The sequence below is a fragment of the Adiantum capillus-veneris genome, chromosome 3, assembly GCF_014529385.1.
Source record: "Adiantum capillus-veneris isolate H3 chromosome 3, ASM1452938v2, whole genome shotgun sequence".
Taxonomy (NCBI): domain Eukaryota; kingdom Viridiplantae; phylum Streptophyta; class Polypodiopsida; order Polypodiales; family Pteridaceae; genus Adiantum; species Adiantum capillus-veneris.
Genome location: NC_140933.1, coordinates 121,694,361 through 121,709,344, shown reverse-complemented (window position 1 = coordinate 121,709,344; position 14,984 = coordinate 121,694,361). Strand labels below are relative to the sequence as shown.

The 14,984-nt window shown below is 45.5% G+C and overlaps 1 protein-coding gene across 2 annotated transcripts in view; it reads right to left on the bottom strand.

Moving 5' to 3' along the window:
• The window catches only part of HBT (CDC27 family protein), a 72,346-nt gene extending 60,823 nt beyond the window's left edge, over positions 1 to 11,523 (bottom strand). For both annotated transcript variants that reach the window (XM_086509114.1, XM_086509116.1), the window contains exon 1: positions 11,349 to 11,523. In XM_086509114.1, the coding sequence (XP_086365240.1) occupies positions 11,349 to 11,453 (105 nt within the window). In that variant the 5' untranslated portion in view covers positions 11,454 to 11,523. The remainder of the gene's footprint in view (positions 1 to 11,348) is intronic.
• Positions 11,524 to 14,984: the final 3,461 nt, after the last annotated feature.

Here is a 14,984-nt window from a genome sequence, read left to right as displayed (position 1 = left end):
GTTCCATCGCGACAAGACCATCAAGAACAACAGCGATTTCAGTTTTCAGCATAGGCACACCGCAGGAAGTCCCCCAAACCTCGCAGATCTCACCTTCCCGCAGCAGATCCTCGCCGCACGGTCAGATCAACTAGCGTTTGCAAATTCAGCCCGGAAAACGCAGATTTCAGCATCTGCGTTTTCAGCACGTCGTCGTTGCATCGTCGGCATCGACATCGTCATCGACATAGAGTCAAAATTCGATGTGCAAATCTCAGCCCTTAGCGTTTTCAGATTTCAGCCCATCTCGTCGTCGTCGACATCATCAGCAAGTCCAAAGCATTGTAGAGATTTGTGCAATCAATAGTAGACCGCTCTCGCCATAGAGAGTCGGGCCTTCGGAGGAGGGTTTTGACAACTTTCTGGTGTCGTATTTTTCTCTCTCTATCTCTCAGTCTCAACACCTTCATTCACAGCGTTCACCACTTTGTTTGTGTCCATTGCACTCTCTCACTAAAGGAACGGAAGGCTCTCCCTTCCGCAAGTAAAAGGAACCCTTGAGTACAGTTCGGAGCACTCATCTTGAGCAAAGTTCAACATTCACTTCCGCTGCACCTTACACTCTCTCGGCAATGCGAAGAGAGAGAGAGAGAGAGAGAGAGAGAGAGAGAGAGAGAGCGTTGTACCTGCCAATCTGCTGGTGGCTTTCCTCAGCGCTAGAGAGAGGGAACTTTTCGATTGCAGACCAGTGTGGAGTTTTTCTGCAATTAGCGTGGAGTTTTTTTTTCCGTGCTGGCTCCTTGCTGGCGCCCCTTTCGCGTGTTGGCCACCCGTATCCACATGCCCCATGCGATCCATTCAATATCTTCACGCGTTCGTCAACGTTGGCTCCTCGTTGGATTTTTTTTTACGCTATATGGTGGGTTATGTTTTTAATTTATTACGAGACGCTTTTGTTTTAACATGGCCAAGACCTTTTTTAAGGTTGAAACCTTGCATATTATTAAAATCACTTATAGCAACTCACCAGTTTGCAGAGAATTTACTTTTTGGATCTCCTGCTTCTCATCCAACGCTCCTCTCTCTCACCTGCTCGCACTCCCACGCTCCCGCCATCACCTGCTTGCCTTTGGATGCGTACGCCGATGCGTAGCGCTCTTCGGAGTTCAACTTTTCACAATCGGAAAGTGCAGAAAAGGTCCAGTTTTGTGTGAAACTTCTAGTTTTTCACGCACTTTGCCATGGATTCCTCCAACTCGGATGTGCAACGTGACGACGTGCCAAGTAATGTTCAAATTCCGTTCACGCATGCTCTATACACATGGATTACAAGTACTTTCCAAAGCTTCGACCAGCGTGTTACCGCTCTAGAAACGCGAACATTCAGACGAACATTCGCTTGGCCTCTCTCGAAGGGGTCGTGCAAGGGCTTAGTTCCCGACTTATCGCTCTGGAAAATACGGCTCGGTCGACGACTGCGCGAATTTCGGAGGGTGAAACCCACCTCTAGCCATTGCGGACGCAGATTGCTGCTTTTGGGCGTTCACAAGGTGGTCCAACTGCCACGATTCCGTACAAAACCACAAATTTCTCAAGGGAGGAGAAGGAATGTACAGAACTGGCCGTAAATAACTGGCTGCATCAGTGGACCACGTATTTCGACCTCCGTGGGGAGCATGATGAACGGAGGATTCCGACAATTCCTCTCTATCTGCACAGTAAGGCGCTTACCTGGTGGCGCGACATGACAGAGAAGCCTACGACGTGGGCTGACTTCTGTGTGAAATTCAAGAGGGATTTCGCCAAAAGGGATCCTTTGAAAGCTTACGCCAAACTGCAGAGCCTTTCGATGAAAACTCTATCTTTTGATAAGTACACGACGGCTTTCAAAGAAGCACTCACCTTCTGCGAGGTGAATTCCACGCAGGCTGTGCACATGTACCTGCTGGGATTACATAAAGATTACCGTTGGGCCTTAATCAAGAACAAAGCCCCGACTGACGTCGAGGACACAATGGCAAAGGCCAAGACGTTCCATTTGATATGGCTCGTGGCGAGGATACAGATGTATGGAATCGGATGGTTCCGGATTTGTCGCTCGAGCTAGCTGATTATAAAGAGAACCTGGATTTCCACATCATGCGCCTGGATAGAGCAAATGTTATTTTAGGAATTCCATGGTTTTATGATAAACAAGACTCATTGTATATAGACTATGTACATCACTCTCTTGTTTTTGTTAAGCAGGATATGCCTCATGTATATGTGTCGCTTTGTAATCAGATTTCTGTAAATAATGGTTTTGCAATACCAATTGTTACTGCTTTGGAAATGTATAAAGATACAAAGTCTTTTGATGTTGACTTCTATTAATGTGTACCATCTGCTTGGTTTGATTCATTAGTGCTTGGTACTTCCGTCACTAAATTTCATAAAAATGTTTCATGTGCTTCTGTTGAACTTCGGGATTCTGACAAATCCAATCTTATCCGAGAAATCATGACTGATTTCAAGGATGTTTTTCTTGATGATCTACCTCCTGGCTTGCCACCTTCAAGAGGAATAGATCATGGCATTGAGTTGGTGGCTTGTAGTTAGCCCTTCTCAAAGCAACCTTATCGGTTTAGTAAAACCCGAGGAGGACGAGATTCAGTGGCAGCTGAAAGATTATCTCGACAGGGGTTTTGTTCGACCAGAGAGCTTCTGTACTTGGGTCACATCATTACTCACGATGGAATTTGCGTTGATCCTGAAAAGTTGGATATAGTGCGAAATTGGCCCATTCTGAAGAATGTGCGCCAAGGAAAGTCCTTTATAGGCTTTACAGGATTCTTTCGCAAATTTATCAAGGACTACCCTAAAGTTGCTGCTTCACTTATGCAACCTTAAAAAGAGGGGTGAAAGGGCCGAAGATTTCGGATCCTCACCGTAAAGATAATCCCCCTGTTGTCTGGAATGGGAGTCTCAACGAGAGCTTTCGGACACTAAAGCAGTTGGTGACTACTGCGCCAATATTGCACATTGTGGATCCTAGCAAACAGTTTGTGGTTGAAACGGATGCTAGTGATTATGCCATTGGTGCGACGTTATACCAGGATGGACGTCTTGTTGCGTTTGAAAGTAAGGAACTTTCTGATGCTGAGATGCATTATCCAACGTATGAGAAGGAGCTTTACGCCGTAGTTCACGCCTTGAGGAAATGGCGACACTACTTGTATGGCTCTACATTTGTTGCATGGACAGATCATCATTCCTTGCGCTATGTCTGTGATCAGGGTGATCTCAGGGGCCGGAAGGCTAGATAGGTTAAGCTTATGCAAGAGTTTGACTTTGAGATCCGTTACAGAAAAGGATCCAACAATCGAGTTGCTGATGCACTCAGCAGGATTCCTGAGGTTAATGCCTTGTCTATGGTTGAAATCTCGACGGATTTCTATCTCTCTCTCCAAGGGCTATGTCGTTCCGATGGCCATTTTGGCAAGATATGGAACGAGGTCGAAGCGGGGCATGACTCGCAAACAGGCTTGGGTGATCTGGAGACCCAAGTGAGTCATGCCAGAGAGACGAAACAGCGACAATATTCCATTAGAGTTGGACTATTCTTCAGAAATGGTAAAGTTTGCATGCTGGAAATCGATGGGTTCGACAAAGGATTTTGTGCGAATGCCACGATGTTCCTAGCGTTGGCCACCCAGGCATCCCAAGAACTTTGGCTTTGGTCAAGCGATATTTCTATTGGCCAAGGATGCGCTCTTAAATAGAGAGCTATGTGAAGAGATGCGCTCAGTGTCAGGTCAATAAGGCAGAGCGCCTTAGGAAAGCTGGCCTGCTACATCCATTGGAAATCCCAGATGCCAAGTGGTAGAGTATTTCCATGGACTTTATCGTTGGTTTGCCAAATACTAGTCGGGTCAATGACGCCATTTGGGTTGTGGTCGATAGACTCACAAAAATGGCGAAGTTTATACCAACAAAGTCGACAATGAAAAGTCATGAGTTGGCGGTTTTATTTGTCGATCAGCTTTATACGCTGTATGGTTTGCCAGAGGATATCGTTAGTGATCGAGATACTAAGTTCACTGGCCAATTTTGGCGAGATGTGTTTGCTCATCTTTAGACGAAGTTGAGTATGTCGTCTTCTGACCATCCTGAGTCCGACGAACAAACTGAGAGGATGAATCAGACGTTAGAGGACATGTTGAGAGCCTATGTCTCTCACAGGCAGTCTGATTGGGAGAGGTATCTTCCACAGTTAGAGTTTGCCTATAATAGTAGCAAGCATTCTGCTACTAGATTTAGCCCGTTCATGCTGATGTATGGATTTGAGCCTAAATCCCCGATTGCTATTGGCTTAGAAAAAGTCAAGGAACGCCAAGCTCGTGATTTCATGTATGACATGCAAGAAATGCTCGAATTGGCTAAGGATAGTATAAGAACGGCTCATGATCGAGTCACTACTTATGTTAATCAAAAGAGATCTCCAAGGACTCTAGAAATGGGTCTATCTGAAGATACCCAAGGATTCCAAGACTATGCAAACAGGAAAGCATTATAAGCTTTCAGCTAGATATTGTGATCCGTTCTTGATCACAAAGAAAATTGGCCAACTTGCCTATAAACTGGCTCTTCCTTCGGATGTTAGTGTGCATCCAGTGTTCCATGTCAACCGCTGTCACGTAACACATCCAACCCTATGTGTCCGTGGACAAGCTACAGCACGACAAGGGTTCCGTCAGTCTAGTCAGTCTAGATTAGCAAGTGTTCTGGCACTTTTGTGAGTCTATTCGTAGACCATGCATGCCCAGGCACTTAGTGTAGATGCATATCCTCTGGTTGCACACGGCATGATCATAAGCAATCCCATCAAAATCCTTCAGGGAAATTTTCCAATGCATTTAACCTATTTTCCCTATTTTTGACATTTTTCACTTATTAATTTAAGTGACTTTTGTTGGAAAGTAGGTAGGGCAAATTGAGTAAGTTTGTATATAAGCAAACCTAGGCTAGCACTATTTGGCAAAAGAGCAAGGAGAACACAGGCCACAGGCAGCAGGTTCCCCCTCTTTCTCTCAGCAAGACTCCCCTCTTGGTGGCGTTTTCCCTCCAAGCAAGACACCCCAGCCCTAACATTTTCATCAAGAAGCCTCATCGCCATAAATCCCCCCTTTGTTGGCGTCTTTCAGCAACTCATCATCGCCACAGTTCCAGTGCATAGCATTTCCAGCAATGGCAACATCGCCCCCTTTCCTTGGCGTTTTCACCAGCGATTAAGCATTAGAAATATCAGCGATTAAGTATCAGAAAATCAGCGTTTCGACAGCAGATAAAGAGCAGCAGGAATCAGCCCCAAACCAGCGTTTTGGTTTCCAACAGATTTCAACCATGGGCGTTTTTGGACAGCAAGGAAGTAGCATCAGTTTTCAGCCTTAGCGTCGATCTCGTCATCCCCGTCGTCGACCTCGACATAGCCTAGACTTGCATCAGTTTTCAGTCATCCACTTTGTACCAGTTTGTGCAATCAATAGTAGACCACTCTCGCCAATGAGAGTGGGGCCTTCGGAGGAGGGTTTTACGTCTCTGGTGTCGTATTCTCTTCTCTCTCTATCTCTCAATCTCATACACTTTCACGCACAGTGTCCATTCACTTTGTTAGTGATCATTGCACTCTCTCATTAAGAACGGAAAGCTCTCCCTTCCCTAAGAACAAAAGGAACCTTGAGCACATTACGGAGCACTCATCTTGAGAAAGAACAACATTTATTCCGTTGCACCTTACATTGGTATCAGAGCTTTGGCAGTGTTCTGTATCACTCAAGGAAAGAACCACAAGAATATCACAAGAATTCTTTTTGCTTGTTGCGGTCGCACGAACCCAAGTTCACTTTGGCGTGTCGATTCCTAATCGTGTTTTTGAAGAGTGATAGGAATCCCAGGAAAGAAGGGCTTCTCCAGCCTCCCCTTGTGCCTCTTTTAACTCATTGAGAGCGGACCGTGCACTTAGCGGCTAGCCAATTGACGTGAGGTGGGAAAAAGCAACCTTGGTGTGAGCGCAAGGCCGCCAAGGGGTGCGCCTACAGAAAAGAGCAAAACTCGGGTGAAGAGAAGATCCTTCGCAAACACAGATTGCAAGCAAAAGAAGACCCTCAAGAACCTCAAGACCTCAAGACCCTCAAGAACCCAAGACCCGCAAGAACCCAAGTTCCTCGTGAACTTAAGAACCAAAGATCATAGTGCATGGTCATCACCCGAAGCGGAATGGATACTTCGCATACAGGTGATGAGCATGAGAGAGGCGACGAAGAATTTTTCCCACCAGGAGGCTTTTTCGACCCTCCCCCTTCTCCATCTACGTGACGAGTTGTACCAAATCCTATGGAGGCAATGGTCAAGTCGATGTTGGACATGATGGCACAACAACAAGAGGCGAATCGAGTTGCGCTGGCACAACAACAAGAAGCGACTCGCGTTGCTTTGGCACGCGAGCGCGATGCACGAAAAGAAAGAAAAGCACAAAGAAAGGAGGAAGCCGAAGCAAGACGAGCGACCTTGGAGGCCGATCGTGAGGTTCAAAGAGACCTACGCACTCAAGAATTGGTGCGACAAGTTCTTGCCTCGAAGTCTGAACCAGCCAAAGATATTGGTAGTTCCTCAAGTGGCGCAAGCCGGGATGCGGACTCCAACAGCCCAGTCACAGAGAAGTTGACTTTCAGTAAGTATGATGGTAAGATGGATGCTACTGTTATTCATTCTTGGTTGCATCAATTTAATGCTTATTTTGCGACAACTAAGAAGACAAGAAATAGCAAGGTTTTGACGATAGCTATGTACCTTGCCGGTGATACCATAAATTGGTACCACGCATGGCAAGAGGCACAGTTAGCCGCGCACCTAAAGGAGGCCGACGAATTCACGCCCCTTTCCTTTAGTTGGGCTGATTTCCAAGACAAGCTCAAGGCACGTTTATGCCACCTCAATACCTAGCACGATTGAAGGACGATTGGCGCGCTCTCAAGCAAAATGGTATACCAGTTATGTCTTTTTCAAATCGTGTTTTGCAGCTCGGCACTCAATTACGCAAGACGCATGATGAGCGCAAGGAGGCATTCCTTTATGGATTGGATGAGTATATCAAGTACGATATCGAGGTGCTCGATCCAATCGATCTCAACAAGGCGGTAGCGATTGCTCTCGCACAGGAGATGAAGCACAACAAGGGAAAGCCTAAGGAGAACAAGACTTCGACAAGTACCTCCCAGACTTCTTAGAACCCTCAGAATGGTAAGAACGGTAACTCTTCTAACCAATCTTCCAACAGTCTCTCAGAAAAGAACTCTTCCAATGAACCTAAGGGTAAAGCTAACACAATTGCTAAACCTAAGCTCACTCCAGATGAAAAGGTAGCACAAGGAATTTTAGAAGGATACATCACGTTGGAAGAGCAAAGCACTTATTCTAAGGAAGGTCGTTGTTTTCATTGTCACATTAAGGGTCACATAAAAAGAACATGTCCTAAGCTTGACTCTAATGAATCTAAAGAATCCACAGAACCCACTTCCTCTGTCAATGCAATCAATGACAACACGAGTGTGCCCCAAGTTTCTCCTGACCCTCCCATTGATGAGTCTCTCATTAAATGTTATGGTCATATGACAGGGCAGCGTTTTGTCATATAGAAGAGAGTTTTAACGTCGGAGAGAGAGAGAGAGAGAGAGAGAGAGAGAGAGAAGACCGACAGCAGATAGGGTCCCAAACCCCCCTCCAAGGACCCCCCTCTCTATTGCTAGAAAGCGCTTTGCTTTAGGTCCTAGAAGCAACTGAGGAGTGGCCTGGAGCAACACCAACCCGCTTGCATGGAGGAGTGCTTGATATTGCCTCTTGTTTGGAACCTCAAGGTTAGAACACACAGAGGCCACTTGGTTGGCAGCAGGCCTCATGTAGCTAGAGGTCCCATGGCAGAGGGTCCAGCCTACACTTTCGGTGACTTGCTACAGTTTTTAGTCTTCTCGAGGAGGTTCAGTGCATCCAATAACAAGGGAAGAGGGGGGTGCAAAGCATGTGTCAGGACATACAAGGCTATACCAGTAGAGTGGCACACCCCTCTTGAGATCACAGCTCCCAGATGGATGGGGGGCCTTCACGCACTTGGAGGTCCTCATTGCCATTAGGGCTTGCTCGGAGACAGTGCCCCACATGTTTTTCAAGATTCGGGGCGACGATCGGCTTCATAGAGTCTCTGTAGAGACACCACAGGTTGCACAGTGCTACTTTCAGAGGATTAGAGTTGTAGGACTTGTATCGTCGATCCTCACCCGGTAGATCTTGAGTCAGGACACTGGCGGCTTTGGGCTTGGGAGGGCCGCCCTCTAGTACGAATGCAGTGGGACCCAAGAGAGTAGTTCTCGTAGGATCCTTTCTCTTCAGTCGATCACCCAGAGACTTCTTTTTTCCAGTACACAGCTCGTTTGGAGCGACGCATACTGACAGCACACAGAGAGGCTCGCACAGCTGCAACACTTCACTTGTCAAGTGCAGCGGAAGTGTTTAAGGGTTTAGCTCGGATCTATTACTCCGCACAAACACAAGGTTACTTTACTTCACTTGAAAAGAGAAACTAAACTGAACACAATGAATGAGAGAGAGACGCAAAGAGAGAGAAAAGAGAGACGACACAGCATGTCGGGTCCAACCACCCTCAAGGCTCAAGGGCCCCCTTGCACTGTTGCCAGAGCAAGTGCTTTATTACTTGCACAAATGCTGATACAATGATGCTAAATGTTGAGATGCTGAGATGCTAAAGCCTAATGGGTACTTGATGCTACTGATGTTGGGTATTGCTGAGGTGCTGATGGGTACTACGGTGCTTGATACTGCAGGTACTATTGGGTACTGAAGGTTCTTAATGCTGCGATGCTGCTGAGGTGCTAATGGGTGCTGTTGGAGATGCTTGATACTGCGACGACAACGACGACCTGAAATCGCTGATCTACTGGTATTGAAATCGCTGATCTACTGGTGCTGAAAATGCTGGTATTGAGGTGAGAAAACGCTGGTACTGAGGTGCTTACTGCCGGTTCTTCTGCGTCTTCTGCTTCCTAGCGCCCCTCTAGGGCTACCTATGTACTACACAACAACTGGGTCGAGCAGCTATAAGGAAGACTCCATGACAATCATAAAAAATAATGCATAAAGTCACTTATACTTGGATGCCATGCTAGAGGTGGTTCACACACAATAAAGTACATATGCTGGAATGACTGTATTGTGCAAGAGAGGGTATGCAATTATGATTATGACCTGCCTAGGCATGCACGTCGAGTTAGAGGCTCACAAAGTGCCAAGCTAGATCCTAAGCTAGAATATGATTGATGCTAGACCGTAGTAGAAGCTTGTCCACGTGGCGCAAGTGAAGTGTGCACATGACATAACTAGCAGGAGGGTGGTCTCACAGCTGAATTCTTGTCAGGTTTTTGGAAGCAGTTGTGGGACAGCAGGCAGCCGAAAAGAGTTACTATGTTTCAGTGGCTAGTAGCGCACAGGGCTACAGCAATTGGGAGTTGGTTGGTACACAGCGGCTTCTCAGCAGCATGTGCAGCCTGTGGGCATCCTATGGAGAGTCAGCGACATTGTTTGTGGGACTCTCCCATGGCACAACAGGTTTGGCTTCAGGTTCTTCGGTTGATGCCAGCCCGACAGTACACTTGTTGGAATGTTGCAGCTTGGTCCACTCTCACGGGCCCAACACTCCACTTTGAGATGGCTTTTACCAGCAGGATGATAGTGATCCGGGAGGGTCGACCCACACTACAGCTTGCCACAGAGCTCATCCCCCAGGAGGGGTGCAGTGACAGAGAGTGGTGTTAGGAGCTCACGTGCGGCCTAACATTCTGGTTCATTTGGCGGGTCCGCTGCTTTCGCATCTTCGAGGCTCAGCCTGATAGTGATCCAGGAGGGTCGACCCACACTACAGCTTGCCACAGAGCTCATCCCCCAGGAGGGGTGCAGTGACAGAGAGTGGTGTTAGGAGCTCACGTGCGCCTAACATTCTGGTTCATTTGGCGGGTCCGCTGCTTTCGCATCTTCCAGGCTCAGCCTGTTCCACCGGCAGAGACTATTCGTGACATTTGGCTGGAGCTGATACACAAACTCAAGGGTCAGTTTGAGAGACTTCAAGCCAGCTCCGACCACACGCAGGAGCCTATGGTGACCAAGGCCTTTCTTCCCCATGGTTCAGGGTGCGCCTAGATGGCACTACCGGCCACCAGTGTGGCTTTTTCCTCCTCCCATCTCGTGATCTAGCCCTCATTGTACATACTTTTTCTCACTAGGAGAGTCTTGGATCTCCCCATGTTTCTAATGTAGCCCTCTCTCGTAGAGGTGGTTTGTAGCCTTCGGGCAGTTATTATTAACTAATGGAAGGATCTATTTTCTTGCAAAAAAACAACAGTTTACTGAGTGTCATAAACCTGCTACTTTTTGTCACCATTCTGCTATGATAAACCCACTACCATCTTAACTCCTTCCTCTTGAACCTTCTTTTCTGCCTCTAACTGGCCGTGCTGCTTGCAATCCTACCTGTGAGGCAAATTGACTGAGGAGCTTAGTTTGGAAGCCGCTTTACACTACCAGCTTCAGTTCTCTACTCAAATGATCAAAATTGTAAGACTATTGCACGTAATTTGATATCCCATGCCACAATCGAACCCATAGAGATATAGATTCAATTATGAGGAAGGTTCGAATGGTACTGTTTAGCTGCTGTAGTGTTCAACTATGGACAATTCTAGTTGGATGGCATTGCTTTGTTTGTATGGCAATCGACTAGGGACAACGCTGCAGTTCTCTTCTCATGAAACCTCTTTCAAGCAGTTGCTCAAAGCTCACTTCAGCTCCCTTGGATTCCTGTCTGTGCATGAGCTATGCAGCAGTACATCCAAATTACTATGTTGGGAGTGATGGTCCGCCATATTTAAGGTCCATATTGTTCTCAATAGCCGATGACCTGCTGCTAATGCACTCGTAAACTGCCCGTCTTGCATGTCATTGCACGTTTAAGAGCATACAGTCAAACCGCAGTCTTTACATTCCAACCGCTTGGCTCCTTCAAAGAGGAAGAAATTTTGGAAGAATCGGTGAGACAAAACATTCTAGAACAATATAAATCCATTTAGAGTGGGCATTTCATTCTACTTAGTAAACTAGCAGAGCAAACTATAGTGGATGAAGTCACTACAGCCATGAGAGATCTATGGTAGATCCTATGCACAGAAAACGACAACTCGAAGGAGAGCACAAATATGTTTAATGCACTGTGTGTGTGTGTGTGTGTGTGTGTGTGTGTGTGTGTGTGTGTGAGATTGCAAAAAACAGACCTCTGATGGGAATTCCGCGAACAAACGTTCGCAGAGGAAGGTAGCATTGCGGTACATGTACACCTGAAGCGACGACGTGATACAATCCACCAAGAAAGCTTCCATAGCTCGTTAGGCGCATCAGACAGTGAACCCCCCTTTTGAAAGGAGCGCCAAAAGCTAGTCTCAAACGTCAGTGAGGGAAGCCACACCAAATAAACCGTTCATTATAGTGTTAACTAGCTTTTTTGGCTTGGATAATATTAATTTTTATATTAATTTAATTAGACTGGTGGCTACATGTGCATTAGCTCTATCTACTAACATAATATGGCGGAGGACGTGACCCTTTACACGTGTCACCTTCTGTGAGATGAAGGCTATAAGCCAAAAGTGGGGGAGCGAAAAAGAGAGAGAACTCAAAGGGGGAGCGAAGGAGAGAGAGACCGCCAAAGGCGACCGGCCGTACTCGTATCAAATAAAATCAATTAATTAGGTAGCAAGATCCAGCATGGCTAACAATCTTGTTGTATATTCTCCCGCGCTTCGCGAACAGCCCCTAGCAAAGACTCGGATAGTGAATTCTCCCCAACTCGTAACACGAGCCCTTGATCAATAATCTCGTCATGAATTCTCTCATCTCAAAGAGATAGGGGCGGAGAGAGAGAGAGACAGAGAGAGAGAGTGCTCTTGCGGCATGCCTCTTCCTTCGGCCCCACCTTATGCACATAGGGGGCTTGCCATGAAGGCTTGCATAGTTGTGCAAACATAGCGTGCGGAGGAGAATCACAGAGAGAGAGAGAGAGAGAGAGAGAGAGAGAGAGAGAGAGAGGGGGGGGGGGGGGGGGGGGGGAGGGAGAGGGAGGGAGGGAGATGTGCAAGGGCGACAACTAACATATGACCTTCCATGGATACAACCTCGACTACAATTGAAAGAAGAGAGCATCTGCAAAGATTCTCGCTATTTTTGCTTGTTTTAATATTGGGACACATACCCATTGTTGAGTACGAAAACAATCATTAGGTAAGTGTAAGCTAAAAACAATAATGAAAAGTGAAGATGTAAATCATATTCATTGTCTTCTATCTTAATCTAAAGGAAGAACAAATTAGTGGCTCAACAAAATAGGTTTTTCTCTTTTTCTATTTATATATATTAAAAGACTTATGAGAATACGCTTTAAGAAGTTCTGAAAAAATGCACAAATTTGAGATAATTCTTTAAAGCACACGTTTTGAGAACCTATGAGACCGCCATCTCGCACAAGTCATCACTGTTGACTGTGACGTGTCACACATGATAGATGTCACACCAGTGAATAGCTGCATATGCATAAACGACTCTACAATAGGTATATAGTGTAAAATGCACAATTCAACGTAAAAATCTACGGAGTAACCATGCATAGGCAAGCATCAACGCGAGATCTGCAAGCATAAATAGTGTCACTAGACCAAATGAGCCCAATCTAGGGACAAACAGCTCAATCGAGCATAAAACACATACATATAGGCAAATAATGAGCAAAAACAGAGCTCAAAACACATCCCACAAAAACTATGTGAGTAATGATTTGACAACGGTGCAAAGGTCTGTAGTAGAATGTACAAAGCTTCTCACTATCTATAAGTTATAGCCAAACAAGCATACAACAAGACCACAAAGTCGTGTCGAGACTGACAAAATTTATCAAAGATGAGAGTCAACACTCGATCATCGTCAAGTATCCCTCGACCAATAAAGCATCAGAGAGTAAGCTACAAATATGTAGAAAGCATGGCGAGAATTTGGGGAAAAATGGATAGAGTTTCCTCTGTAATTTGAGCAAAATCTCAAAAAATCTCGCCAAAACTACATAGACCATAAACAAACACTAAGTGTCTCTGTAGCAAATACACCTATGGTATACACAAACTGCCAAAACCTTGGCAATCTAGCTCGCTCTTGAACGAGTAGCTCTATGGAAATTGTACATGTTCAAAATCATTGTAAACTTGTGAATTTGCCACCTGCAAGCTATAACTAGCTTACTTTGTATCCACATATGTATACATAGCAAAAATTGCACAAAACTATGCTAGAAATACTCTCTAAAGTCGCCCACGCAATCATACATGAGCACAGAACCTGTACATCAAATGCAACCTATGCGCAAAAAACCTCAATCAAATGTCTCGCCAACCAGTAAACACATAGGCTATAACATGGCACACTACCTCATCGGCCAAAAAGCTCATCGACCAAAAATCAATCACATAAGAAAGTTAATCACATGTAGTGTCGTGGCCGAAAACAACACCTCAATCAGAATGAATCGTCGACTAGATCTCCAATGTGCTCCACCTATTTTGTCGATGCAGGCAACTTTGCCTCCAAGCCATGAGCTCAAGAATATGGTCTCTCAAAAGACCCCAATGAGAGAAAAAGCGTGCTCCCACTACAAGGCTACTCACTACAATCTCCCACTTTTTCCCAGTCACGTGCTAGGTCAAAGAGAGGTTGTGTTGTAGGAAATGAGAGAGCGTAAAAGATACTTGTCAAAGTCTCTCAAATTCCATAGATGAATGTCAATGGTAAGCCGAGAAAGGCAAAAGATTTCAAGGGAAGTCGATGACGAAGTATTGCCATCTTTCATCACTAGACAGAAGTGCCATAGGAGAGCCCAAAAATATACTCTCTCTCACACTCAAAGTCCCATGTCCATCGTGCGTTCTGATGCCGAGAGCTCTATGTGTCAAGAGCCCATGAACCTACAAAAGTACACCACCCTATAATCTAATGCAAATATCTCTCGAATATGCTCAAAATATGGAAATTTTTCTTTTGGAAAAGTTGAAGAGCACAAAAAATTGATCAAGATTACGAAAATGAGTCGCTTCTAAATGGGAGAAATTTGAGCTGCAAAAATCTGCCACAACATATCCATGATCAGGAGAAAGTCCGGACAATCTATAACAAAATCGGTGAGGATTTTGGAAAAAAACATTCATCTACAAAGTTGTCTCCTTCCCAAAAATGGTCAAAAATTGGCACAACTTTTCGATATAAACTCTTTACACAAGGCAAAACAAATGTGCGGAAACGGGCTCAAATTTCTTCTGCAAATCTTTTTGCACATACACTCCCAACTTCTCTTGTGAACCAAATGCAAGCTCATACCTACTCCTATATTCACTATGAGATGAAATGAAGCTCACCAAATACTTCTCGACTCCAATCTACTTCAAATCAAAGTGATATCACCTACACCAAGCTCCAATGGTGAGCTCCGGAATGGCCACGTATTGGCCGATGCATTAATGTTTGAATGCCACAAAGTGAGATCTTTCTATGATGAGCTCTTCATGTATAACCATGCTCTAATACTAGCTGAAAGAGCGTGTGTGCAAATGTGTGAGTGTGAGAGAGAGGAAGGAGAAGATGGGGTGTGTGTGTGTGGGTGGAGCTAACCCCTAAAGCAGAAGACTGAGAGAGCTCTTGGGTCCTTATTATTGTATATTACAAAGAATAAGGGGAAAATACATGGGGGTTGGACATTGTGTTCGGCCCGGGGTAAGGCACACCACCTTTACCTTAACACGGCTTCCATGCTTAGACCAGGCAACTAGTGTCTTCCCAACTCATGCTCAACATAGGATTGTCACTTTTTCTTTTTT